Source organism: Dermochelys coriacea, chromosome 2 (assembly GCF_009764565.3).
Source record: "Dermochelys coriacea isolate rDerCor1 chromosome 2, rDerCor1.pri.v4, whole genome shotgun sequence".
Classification (NCBI taxonomy): domain Eukaryota; kingdom Metazoa; phylum Chordata; order Testudines; family Dermochelyidae; genus Dermochelys; species Dermochelys coriacea.
In genome coordinates, this window is record NC_050069.1 from 162,604,468 (window position 1) to 162,616,767 (window position 12,300).

Below are 12,300 nucleotides of genomic sequence, written 5' to 3' on the forward strand. Positions count from 1 at the left end.
CAGATCAGTGTTTAAGTGATTGAGAAAATCCCTTTCCAATCAATGTACACCCAACATATTACAGACACTGCCATTTAAGTCCTCTCTGATTTTACCCCCATCAGTCAGGCTATGGCAGTTTGGTTATGTGAGCTCAATTCAGAAACTCTTCGTGTTCTTCATCCCCTTCCATTGTTCATTTAGATGATATATTTTTCATGTCAATATCTTATAGTCTTCATTAAGCTAAACTTGCATTAAACGAGGCATATGTCATTATTGAGCATGAGCAGGGCTAAATTTCCCAAGTGGTGGTGGTACGTATGGAAATTTTTCCTTATGGGATTTGTGAATGAATTACTGGATCTCATCCAGTACCACTTTGAAAATGTGCAGACAACTGAAATATGCAGCATTTTCAGTCAGGGCCAGCATGTCAGAAGTTGTCCCAACCAAATTTCATAGATAGTGCCAATCTCTCCTAGCAAAGAATTTGGCTATTCAGCAATCTCCTTTGTAAGACTAGATCTTAAATAACATAAAGGGGAAGCCAAAAGTAAAAAAGAATAAAATTTGTCTTTATAAGAGAAAGTTAAGATGTGTTTGATCTTTAAGTAGGTTATGTTCTAGAGAACAATGATAGGTACATTATTCTGAAGAATTTGGATAAAGGAAAGGATTTTTTGTTTCTACCTAATATTTAACCTATTGTTTTAATTACTAACTAAAAATGTTTGTATCTTTGGGTACGTTTTTAGGCATCAGCAACTTCCTCACTAATTAACATGATTTATATAGTGCCCACAGTGAACCAGACTGTTGTATAGACATGGAAGAATACAGCCTCGAAAAGCTTAGAATCTATGGTTCTGAGGCAGGACAGCACATGCCTAAATGCTAATCTGAATTGGGGACCATGCCATAAATATTATCGTGTAGTACTGGGAGCATGAATACTGAATGTAATGCTCACAGTAGTAAGCATTACATTTGGTAATATGTATTTGCAAGATTAGACTGTAAATAGCCAATGTGTATATGGGCAAACCAGGTAGGGAATGGAGGGTAGAAAAAGCAAGGGGATTTAGCAGAGGTGTTAGGCATACACCTTGTAAGTTCCATATTTAAAGCAATTTACCGTTTAGTAATAGATGTATTTCACTGAGGCAAGAGCTAGGGCTGGTAGACTTAGAACTGTGTGTTCAAAAAGGACTAGGAGGAGGAAGAGAAGGGCTATTATCTTTGAGCACATAAGTTCTATGGAATTGGAATCTAAACCTAATAATGTCTGAATCTCTCACCTGGAGTCTTTGTTGGGGAATAAAGAAGATTAAAAAGCAGATCTGTAAACCAAGAAGATAGATTCAAAACAATTGAGATGAAAATGTTTTTTTGTGCATATGCTGATTATTCAGGGTTACTCTGCTTTGGGAAATTCGGATCCAATTACGGGTGAGGTTTGTGCTGTAGGTGGGGTCCCTCCTGGTTGTGGTGCCCTGCTTTGAGCCAAAGCAAAATGCTGGGTAACTGCCGTGGGAACTTGTTTTGCATCTCCAAACAGAGACATCCCTCTACATGCAATCTCAATACTATGACTGTAGTTGGAATTCCTGCCTTCACAAATTATCATGTGAAATTTCTTCAGGGCATTAGAGGGCTCCCTTTGGCAACTGTGGCTATCACCTTGCTCTTCAGTAAAGCCATGCATGATTGCACTTTTATTCTTGTACTCTAAACTTCCTTATTATTTCTGGTTCTTAATTGAAGCCCTTTCTTCAAGAACAGTTTGATCATGGAAGCCAACAACACACTGCTTCTGATTTCTTTACTCAGATGCTGGAAGGAAGACATCTCCTATAAGGAAGGAAGAATGATATAAATACAGGCATATACAGCTGACCTGGTGTAAACTTGAAGTCTTTAATTAAGATGGATAGAAACCAAAGTAAACAAAGGGCATGTTTAAGGCCAGCAGTGCAACCAGACCATATGTTATTTTTCAAATACCCAGAGCGACATCCGTACTCACTATGCCAGGAATTAAAAGAAAAAAACCCTTTAAATCTTTAAAATATACTAAAGAGGAAACAAAGGGTAATGTGAGTGAAATGACTTCTGCCTAGCCAGCTGACAACAAAATAAATAACTGACAACAATGAATCAACTATTTCTATCCCTTGGAAGAGGTAAACTAAAGATGTCAAAATTAACTTTTGTTGTGAATGACTTACATGGTATCACTTTCCATGATTCTGTAGCAAGAGACGACACTGACTTGCTTATAACCTGGAACCATAAATAGATCATCTCCCCAGCACTCCTCTACAGAGCTATAGTTCTATATGAATTATCCAACATCCCATCACTTAATGTTTGCTATTCACCCTAATCTTGCCAAATCCTAGCTTCCTCATATCACCTTCAGCTTGTTCTTGCAATATAACTAAACTTGCTTTATATAAACTTGCTTTACCTGCCCAAAACTCTGGTTACAGTCACACGGCTCCTTTACTGGCTCCCCTCATTGGGAATCTGCCTCCTGCCCATGAATTCTAAGGGTACGGGACCTTGAAATTAAAAACTCATAGCTGGCCCATGCCATCTGACTGGGGCTAAGGGGCTGTTTAATTGCAGTGTAAATGTTCAGGCTTGGGATGGAGCCCAGGCTCTAGAAAGCTGCAAGATGGGATGGTCCCAGGCTGGAGCTCGATTTCAAATGTCTATTCCGCAATTAATCAGCCGCTTAGCCCCAGTCAGATGGCACGGGCCAGTCACGGACGTCTTTGGACTAGGAGAATGTTCTGGAACAAAACTTCAAATCCAAAAAAGCAAATGATGCATACTGGGGAAAACGACACATGTTCCCTGACCTTGCCAAACAGTAGTGCAGTATACATTTGATGAACTAAAAGCAGAATCTACTTGCCTGGTGTCAGTGCATTTATATTCTATCCTGCTAAATTAGGAGTCAGTTTAGAAGAAACAAAACATATCTTTTTATTATAATGTATTTTTATTACTAGATTTTAAGGCTAGAAGAGAGTGGACATTTATGTGGATAAGAGCAATCATAATAACTATGCTAAAATTTTTGGAAGGGATAATACATCTCATGCTTAAAACCCTAAATCAATGTCCAACTATTAGAGATCAGGACAAGACCTAATATGCAGAGCAGATTATCCCATATCTGCATATTGTAGAGTTCGTACATCCTCCTCTGAAGCATCTGGCACTGGCCATTGTCAGAGACAGGATACAGGACTAAGTGGACCTCAGAAAAGCAATTCCAGAGTTCCTATACTCTAATCTGACCTGCTGCATATCACAGGGGTATTACACCCAGTAATTACTACAATGATACCAATAACTTATGGACAAACTGGAGCATATTTTTTTGGAAGGCATTGAAAAACTACTACTGATTTGATAAAGAGTCTGTACCAGCTACTGAATTCAATCTCCCATTTTCCAGAGTTTTAGCTATTTCATCATTTTATTTTTCATTCAATTAAACTTTTATTAGCTTGATGTTGACCCTGTGAAAGTATTAGGTTAAGTATGTTTTGCTATGACAAATAGCATTTGATAATGAATAACATCTATGAAATATTTACTTATTGTAATTGTAATTAATTGCTGCTAAATGTGCATTAAGTAACCTGATTGATTAGTTTGCCCTTCCTTCTTCCCAACTCCTTCCTTTTTTATTGAACCTGGCAATTGTGGACTTAGTTATAAATTCGAAGCAAAATTGCTTGGGATATTGGAGTTTATATAGTCTTTTTTTATTGAAAGACATAAAAAGGCATAATTTCCATTAATTGCTGTTTTCAGTCAGGCCATAAATATCTGGATAACAGGCTCTTTTATAACATTTTGGCACTTTCGTATTTGATCTTGGCCAGAAAAAATAAATGCACAGACATATGAAAATAAAACGTAAAGAAAAAACAATAACTGAGCTGTAAGCTGGTGGAGCTCCCAGCCAGCTCAAAACAAAAATTATACACCTGAGGAGTCAAAAAGTCATCCCACCTTCCAGGGTTTATTTGATTAACAAATGTGTTATTCCAAAATAATACTGTATGAAATCTCAGCCTCTTCAGAGCTGGATCTTCATGGGATTCTTTCCTACATCCTAGATCCCTTTTCTAGCGTGCTATTCCTACCTTGTTTATATTCAGGGTGGAGTCTAACAAGAAAGACCTGCACTGGGTTATTTATGTAGTTAAGGCACTGAGATAGGACTCAGGAGATCTGAGTTCAATTCCCACTTCTTTCACGGACTTGGGCATGTCACTTAATATCTCTGTGCTTCAGTTTCCTGTCTGTAAAATGAGGATAATAAGACTTCCCTATCTCACAAGGATGTTGTAAAGATAAACACATTAATGTTTGTGAAGTGCTCAAATACTACAGCGAGGAGAGTCACAGAATGAATGACACAATGAGAATCAATCAGCATTAGTTAACCAGCAGGGCTTCAAAACCTGATAAAGCTCATTACACGTGGTTTTTAAACATCAAAAGTAGTTTGGGTCCAGTGGTTTGATTCACGCTGGAGGCTAAATTTGAGTCACTTTGATTTGATCCAAAACAGTTTCCCTATCCTAAATCTATAGTAGATTTTAATTTAAATGAGCAAAAAACAAACAACCAACAAAGGTTTTGAAATCAACTTTAAATAAGCATCTAGTTGTGAAACTTCCTGCTTCTGCAATCCTTACTCAGGTTACATAGACCTTGATGTAACTACTCATGTGAATAAGTACCCCTCAGAATCAGCAGACTTCAAAAAACTGGGCCCTAAATTAAGGAATACAATATGGACACATGATACAGACGAAGATCCATGTTCAAAAATGGCATTTGTTTGGTTTATTTTTTAAGATTTGTTTCTATGGTGGATTTTCACTGAAAGTCTTCTAGAAAAAGTGTGTTTTACAAGTCTTTGAATGGAATTGTTACTGTTGTTATTTGAACTGGGAAAATCTAAACTCACCAAAATGGGCCTAGCCAGTAACCTGCCCACCTTTGCCATCTCCATGCTAGATAAACATCAACATATGCAGAATAGGGCTCCTTACCTGCTCCTCAATATAAATCTATGAATCAGTGAGACCATGCTTATGACACCATCTCCTTGCCCATGACACGGACTTTCAGTGAGCCAACAAATACACTTTAAGATATTAACACTGATAATGCCAATAATGACGTAATAATCCAGGATTAAGGCTCTAGCAGGTCCCCATTTCACACTGTGTTCCACTAGGCAATTGAGATCAAGTGGATTTGACGTTGTTTGCTGTCCTGTGGTTCAATTTGTATTTGGGCAGGGCACTTGTAGGGGTCTGCCATAAAACTTCTCCGAAGATGCCTGTCAGAGCCCATCCTTGGCTGCTCACAGAAGTCGCAAAGCATTCCCTGTTTGGCTGGTTTAATCCATTGATGATTAGATCTTTATTTCTATACACCTTTATGCACGTGTTGGAGTTAGTGGTTGGCTCTTTATGTGTCTATAGATGGGCCTGGTACATGTTTATTAAATTGGAGCTTGATTTTGATACACTTACTCATGTGGAGTAGTACTTTACTCCCACATATTTCAACGGGACTACTCTAGAGCAAGGTGCTACTCCAGCATGAGTAAGAGTACTGCAATCGATAGCTCTTAGTGAATGATTTTATGTACAGCCTGTTTATTGAGCATTCATCACTGAATCTTTGAAGTAAACAAACATCAAAAGAAGAACAATGAAAGTGCCTTTTCATACCGGCTAAGAAGCCTTGATACCTCCAGTACTACTGTATGTATCCACAGCCCTCTTCTTTGGTTCTTCGACCATCGAGTTGTTCCATTTCTTACATATAAGTTCTCATCCTATCAATTTTTACCACTAGTTTCAGTGTGCATTCTCAGTATGCAGAGCAGCAGGAGTGATCATGCAACCTTTTTCTAACACTTGATGCAGTCAACGTTATATTCCTCATGTGGTCATCATGGTGTGAGTACCCTATTTACTGCTGGGATATTCAAGTGTGTATCTTCCCTCTTAATTCCCTTTCTTCTCTCTTTCACTCGGTCTCATGACAGTGGAGTGTCAGTCTCCCTGTCCACCTTACACTCATGGGTGGCGGGTATCGTAGGCAAGGGGAGGCTGTGCCTCCCCAATCAGCCTACTGTGGCCCCGCCCCAGGCCAGCATGCTTCCTGGGGTGGCTGGTGCTAGGCCACACTGCCTGCCTGCTCTCCGGGGCTGGCTGCCCAGAGCCCTAGGGCTGGGGGGCTGCCCAGAGCCCCAGGGCTGGGGGTGCAGTGATTGCACTGCTTGGCTGCCTGAGCACCCCAGGGCTGGGGGTGCAGCGGCTGTGCTGCCAGGAACTGTGGGTGCTGAGGCTGTGGTGCACCGGGGCTGGGGCCTTACCCCCTCACCCCCAGCCATCCGGTGCTGGGGCCAGGGGGCTGCAGTGGGGGGTACTTTGGGCTCCTGTGGGGGAGGGGCCGGGGTTAGCCTCCCCAGGCAGCTGGGTCACCGGCCACCCATGCTTACGCTCTCGCCTGGAAGAAAAGCGCTGTGTGGCTCGAAAACTTGCCTCGCTCACCAACAGAAGTTGGTCTAATAAAAGATATTACCTCATCTACTTTATCTCTCATCTTATGCTTGTCTTTCATCTAATTCCTTCTTTACCAAAATACCTCCATTCCTTCCTCTAGTTTTCTCAGATCTCCATGACCCCTTTTCATTTTGCAACTTCTATTTTTTATTCCTTACAATCCAGTGCTTCAAAGTCTGCAATAACAGTTTTCTGCAAATTGCTAAAACTAACTCCGTTTTCCTCCTTAATAACTGGACTGTGTTCACTGGAATGTGGACTATTGCATACAGTGATTCTAAAACGTCACCATTTCCAGTTTTCCCTCATATTCACTGTTTGTTATGGTATCATTTCTGAAGTTCATCCCATACATAGGGGAGAACCAGACAATCACAATTATATTATTTTCTATTTTCTTGCGAGGTTGGACAGCTCTAAATAATGTTATAAAAATCTTTTAGACAGAAAGCTTCTATCAGTCTAAAACAATGGAAATAGCACATGTCCACCCCTCAGTTTTTATTTAATGCTTGTGAAACATGCGGAATTGAGAACCCTAGAGATAGGAGTCTTTATTTAAATGCAGAACAGACACATCAAAGGAAGGAACAGTGCAAGCTTCCTGTGGCAATGTGCCTCAACCCTGACTTTGGGTTCTGTGGCTCATTAAATCCTTGGGCTTTCTGTTAAGACTTCCAATGAGAGTGTCAGATTGTGAGGTTGTTTTCTCATATGTTCTCCAGTCCAGTACATATGTCATATAGGCCACTGAACAACCATCACATGGTAATGTCATTGAGTTGTCATTGGACTCGTGTATATAAGATTTTATTTTGCAAAACCTCTAATGTGTTGGAGGTACCTCAGAAACAGTCCCTCTTATCACATATTCACCTTCAGAACACAGCCTTCATACATTGACAATATATCTCAGCAGAAGTCAGTTTTTCTTAGTTTACCCGCACCCATATTCTCCATTTCAGCTCTTTTTCAACATTTTCCTTCTTATTTGTTTTCAGTGGCCCTATAAGTCAGATCTACATTTATCAATAACCCTTGATATCTTCAAAGGTTGTAGAGCAGATACAGGAGTTACCATTCATGTATCGTCGATGGACTTTTCACAGCCTTATTCCTTCTCACAATTTATGGCTCCTTCGATTGCTCTGACTTGAACTTTTCTTTTCATTAGAATCTAAATATTGATCTTTGAATACCGAATATGATCATACTACCCAACAATTTATCTCATTCCACTTTGTGGAAGACCTAATTCGACAAATGTCAAAATATATTATTTTCCCAATAGATTCACCCAATGGCTGAGTAAGAACTTGTTTCTTCTATAACTCCATTTCTATTTCTCTTTTGATTCTAAATGACTGAGATACTAATTTCTCATCTCTATTTTCTTTATCCTCTCACCTTGTCTATGAAAGGTAACTGGTAGAGTCACATGAAATGTTTGCAACACAATCATGCATAACTCATTTGAGTTTCCAATTTTGATAGAAACACAAACATCTCAGTCCAGGTTCACTTAAATCTTTGCTAAGCTTTAAGTGAACCTGAGCAGATTTATGCTTCTGCATTAAAACCCTGAGAAGTGTATGATTTTACATGGCTGCAATATAAACATGGTGCAAGCTGGTACTTTCAAGTTAGTTTCACTTTGACGTTTTGAGTTAGATTGAACACCAAACACACACCCTCCTCGCTTTCAATCTGAGTGTATGTGTAGGGATGGGTCTTGCCAAGCTGTATGGGTCAGAACAACCAACTATTGTGTCTTTTGCTCTTTACACAACAAAGGAACCTAACCCTGCAGCACTAAACCACCTAAAGCTCTAATTTCCAGTATATTCATGTAGATCTGTGCCACTTTCGTAGACTTTTGACTGTTCAGCAGTCAGAGTAGCCTTTTCCATTCTCTTATCTTAAATTCTACATTAATATTGATGGGGTCTTGCTTTGTTCCTTGGGGAGAAAATACAGGTGCCTTGTTATCTCTTCAGCTCAGTGGTTTTTTAAGCCAAACCATTTTATTCATTCATTATCCAGGTATATCAACTACCACTGAAGTAGTACAGTTCCAGACATTCTCCTTTCTGAAGTGCCTTACGCTAAATTACTGAACTTTACATTTATTTTGAAATTGTCTTTTAGTTGACTTAAAGGGCAAGCTGAGACCTTGAAGACAAAACAAGTGAGAGAGCTGGAATCTATCAGGATAAATTACAATGGAAATCAGTCCCAGCCTAAACATTTACTGAGTCCTTAATCCCTGTTGATGTTTTCACTAAACGTAAATGAAAACCAGCCCTGTGGAAAATATATAGTATTTTCATTATTATCCCTTTTGCTGTAGCAAGTGCTTTCCTGGAAGAAAGGTGCCTGGCAAAGACATCAAACATATGGCTTTTGTGTGTGTATGGGGAGAGGATTGCTAACAGAGGGAATAGTTTAGCATGGGGTAAGCCACAAAAATATGCAAACATACAGGGAATCTGTTTGATATGCATGAGTCACCTACAGCAATCAGCACATATGGAGAACACAAGTGGGGCAGCAGGTGGTGGCAGTGGATATGCTGCTGAGAACTGTGGTGTACTCTGTGACAGAAAGTAAAAGAGACAATCCAGTGTCAGCTCATTTTCTTTGCTGGAAGGTTTGCTCATTCCACCAGAATGCCTATTTCATTTTTAATTTCTCTGAGGAAGTTGCCGCATGCAAAATCCCTCTTTTGGCACTTTGGGAAGAGAGAATGTGATTTTGACATATGCTAGCTAATAAAAGACAAGTGCTGTTTGTACAGAATGCTTTCGATCACTGACAAGGTTAACTGAGCTAGAACAATGCCACAAAAAGTATGCCTGTTGTGATCTTTCACTCACTGTTGTTGTCTCTTCTTTGTTCTAACTTCCTGGAAATGCTAAAAAATGGATGGAGAGGTGGTCACAAAGCCACAGACAGTGACTATGATTAAAATCTTAATTTCTACCCTCGTCTGGTATTCACCTTTCCCACGGTACTTGCAATATCCTCCATGCTTGGAATGGGGAATATCGCAAAGACTACCGTAACTTCAACTACTGCATTTAATAAACATCAAAACCAAATTTCTCAAACATGGGTGACTCCGGCAGTTCTGTGCCACTGGAGGGTTACATTAGGACAGGATTTCCTTTAATTCCCAACGTAAATTAAACCAGCTTTGTGGCTGCTTTGCAGACAAATTGCACTACCATAAGTAGACAGATTTTACTTCCAAGTTTGCAAAAGGACATTGTACCAACAATAAAGAAAAGATGTTTAAAGTTGTGAAATAATACGTTTGACAGTGGCCTTTTATAGTTAAGACACAATGCCATTTGCTTGTTGAATGAAGTAAATTACAACAGGGCATATCTTGTATTCTGTATATACATATACAATAAATTGTTTTTTTTATTACTTCACAATGCCTGTCTGCAAGTTAATTTAGTTTCCACTTTAACTGATTGCAATACCCTGTTGATGTGTACTGTGATCACAGAAACATTAAAGCACTTTTAAACATTGGGCTCCTTTTCCTACTAAAGCCTTGTTCAGTTCTCTAGTACATAGACACTCATTGTCTACAGTAGTAATTGTCCAGTAAAAAATGGTTATTAACCTCTCTGTAACTGTTGTTCTTTGAGATGTGTTGCTTATGTCCATTCCCATGTAGGTGTGCGCACACGCCGCACGCAACGTCACCAGAAGGTTTTTCCCTCAGTGGTATCTGGTGCCCCCCTGGAGTTTTGCCTTCATGGCACTGAAAATAGGAGCCTGCCGACCTAGGGCCCCCTGAATTCCTTCTTGCTGGCAATTCTGACAGAGGGGTAGGAGGGCAGGTTTAGGAATGGACATGAGCAACACATCTCAAAGAACAACAGTTACTGAAATGTTAGTAACAGTTTTTTCCTTCATTGAGTGCTTGTTTATGTCCATTCCCATGTAGGTGATTCCCAAGCAAATGTTGGAAGTGGGTTCAGAGTTCAACAACAAGCTAGCTGGACTGAGGGGGTGCTGGGTCAGCAGGCTCTTATATAGAGTGCCATGAAGAGCTATATAGAGTTCTGGAGCTTACTTGACAGATACTACTGAGGAAAAAACCTTCCGGCGACAGTGCATGTGAAAAGCACACACCTACATGGGAATGGACATGAGCATGCACTCGAAGAAGAAGAATAGGTACGGGCTTGTATGCTCAATACTTGAGTTTACCAAATATGCAGCAATATTATCTACATATTGGAAGCCAGGTTAAAGCCATGATGCTTTTCTTCACCTGATATTAATTCTGACTTCCATAGAGTATTTTTACCATTATGTTTTATGCTGTTTTGCCTGAGCTAAATATCTAATTTTAAACTTTCCAAATGCTAAGTGTATTTTGAATAATGCTAATAGCCTATCACCAAAAAGTTTAAATGTGAATTTTAAATTGAAACATTTCAGTACAGATCCTCAATGTATAGACTTCAGTGAAATCACTGGAGTTATGTTGATTTACACAAGCTAAGGAGCTGACCCTACATATTTACAAACACACACATAAACATACAGATTTGCATATGAAAAGAGATAGATGGACAGACAGCTTTCCTCTCCATAGCAACAAGTTTATCAGCAGTACTCACATGACTTCCTGTTCGCACGTGACCGCTTCCTCTCTCTAGGCACCGCTCGCTGACTTGGCACTTGGGTGGCTGACTTTACAATGCGATCCATGATCTCATCAGCTGCATCATCTGTAGCATTAGGTGAATCATCACCAGCAGCATTCCATGAACTGATACGGCCTGGAACGAATTGGAGTCTTAGAAAAAGAGTACCCCTCACACATCACCTTTTTTTGTAGTTGGATCATTGCAGAATGACAGCAGGCAGCTCAGTGACTGCTGTTTCAAATTTGTCAGAGTAAAAATGTCTACCCATTACAGAAAATTTTAGATAATGCCCCAACTACTCTGCAGCACCGGGTGAGCTATAAGGGAGTTCTGAACTGGCCTTAAACTCATGGCTCTCCTCTAGTATATGCAGCTGGCAATAGTCTCCCAGAGACTGTCTACCAGCTGGGGATTGCTGGAATGCAACATGCTCTCCTCACGTCCCCTTTTGCTCCCTACACTGGAGCCAAAGCAGATGGCATAGAATCTGATTGTACCAAGTCTGCTTCCATGCTTCTGGCACAAAGGGGATGTAGTGGAGGAAAGAATCTGGTTCAAGATGTTTTTTCCCCCCTTTGAAAGGAAGAAATCACCTTTTCATTGCATGGCTGGATATAGCCCAGCACAACTGCATGTGCCCTGTTACAAGCAGAAAAGTAAAAGTGGTCGGCAAAATGTTCAGACTAAAAAGCTATATAAGCAATTTTGGTTAAAACTACACACCCACCAGAGAGCCATGTCCCTGAAAACAAAAGATCCATGAAATTATGGCCCTCCCTGTTGCACAGAGCCCTCCGTCAGGCACATCTTTTGGTTTCTCCATTAAATATTATTGTTTGTTTTTCTTAATAATTTGAAGGTTAGACAGTCGGAAGAATAATGACAATGAGCTTTCCAAAAGAGCTGGCTCAGTAAACACAGTCAGGTTAAAAAATCAGCAATGATGGGACCACCCCTTGGCACTTCGCTGTTGACAGTAAATAGCAGTCTTGATTAGCAGTGTGTCCTGCTGCTTTTTTTCCAGG

The 12,300-nt window shown here is 40.0% G+C and overlaps 1 protein-coding gene across 5 annotated transcripts in view; it reads right to left on the reverse strand.

The window, feature by feature from the left end:
- The window catches only part of FHOD3 (formin homology 2 domain containing 3), a 623,525-nt gene that overhangs the window by 11,350 nt on the left and 599,875 nt on the right, over positions 1–12,300 (reverse strand). For all 5 annotated transcript variants that reach the window (XM_043508620.1, XM_043508619.1, XM_043508621.1 and 2 more), the window contains one exon: positions 11,246–11,407. In XM_043508620.1, coding sequence (XP_043364555.1) covers positions 11,246–11,407 — 162 coding nt within the window. The remainder of the gene's footprint in view (positions 1–11,245; positions 11,408–12,300) is intronic.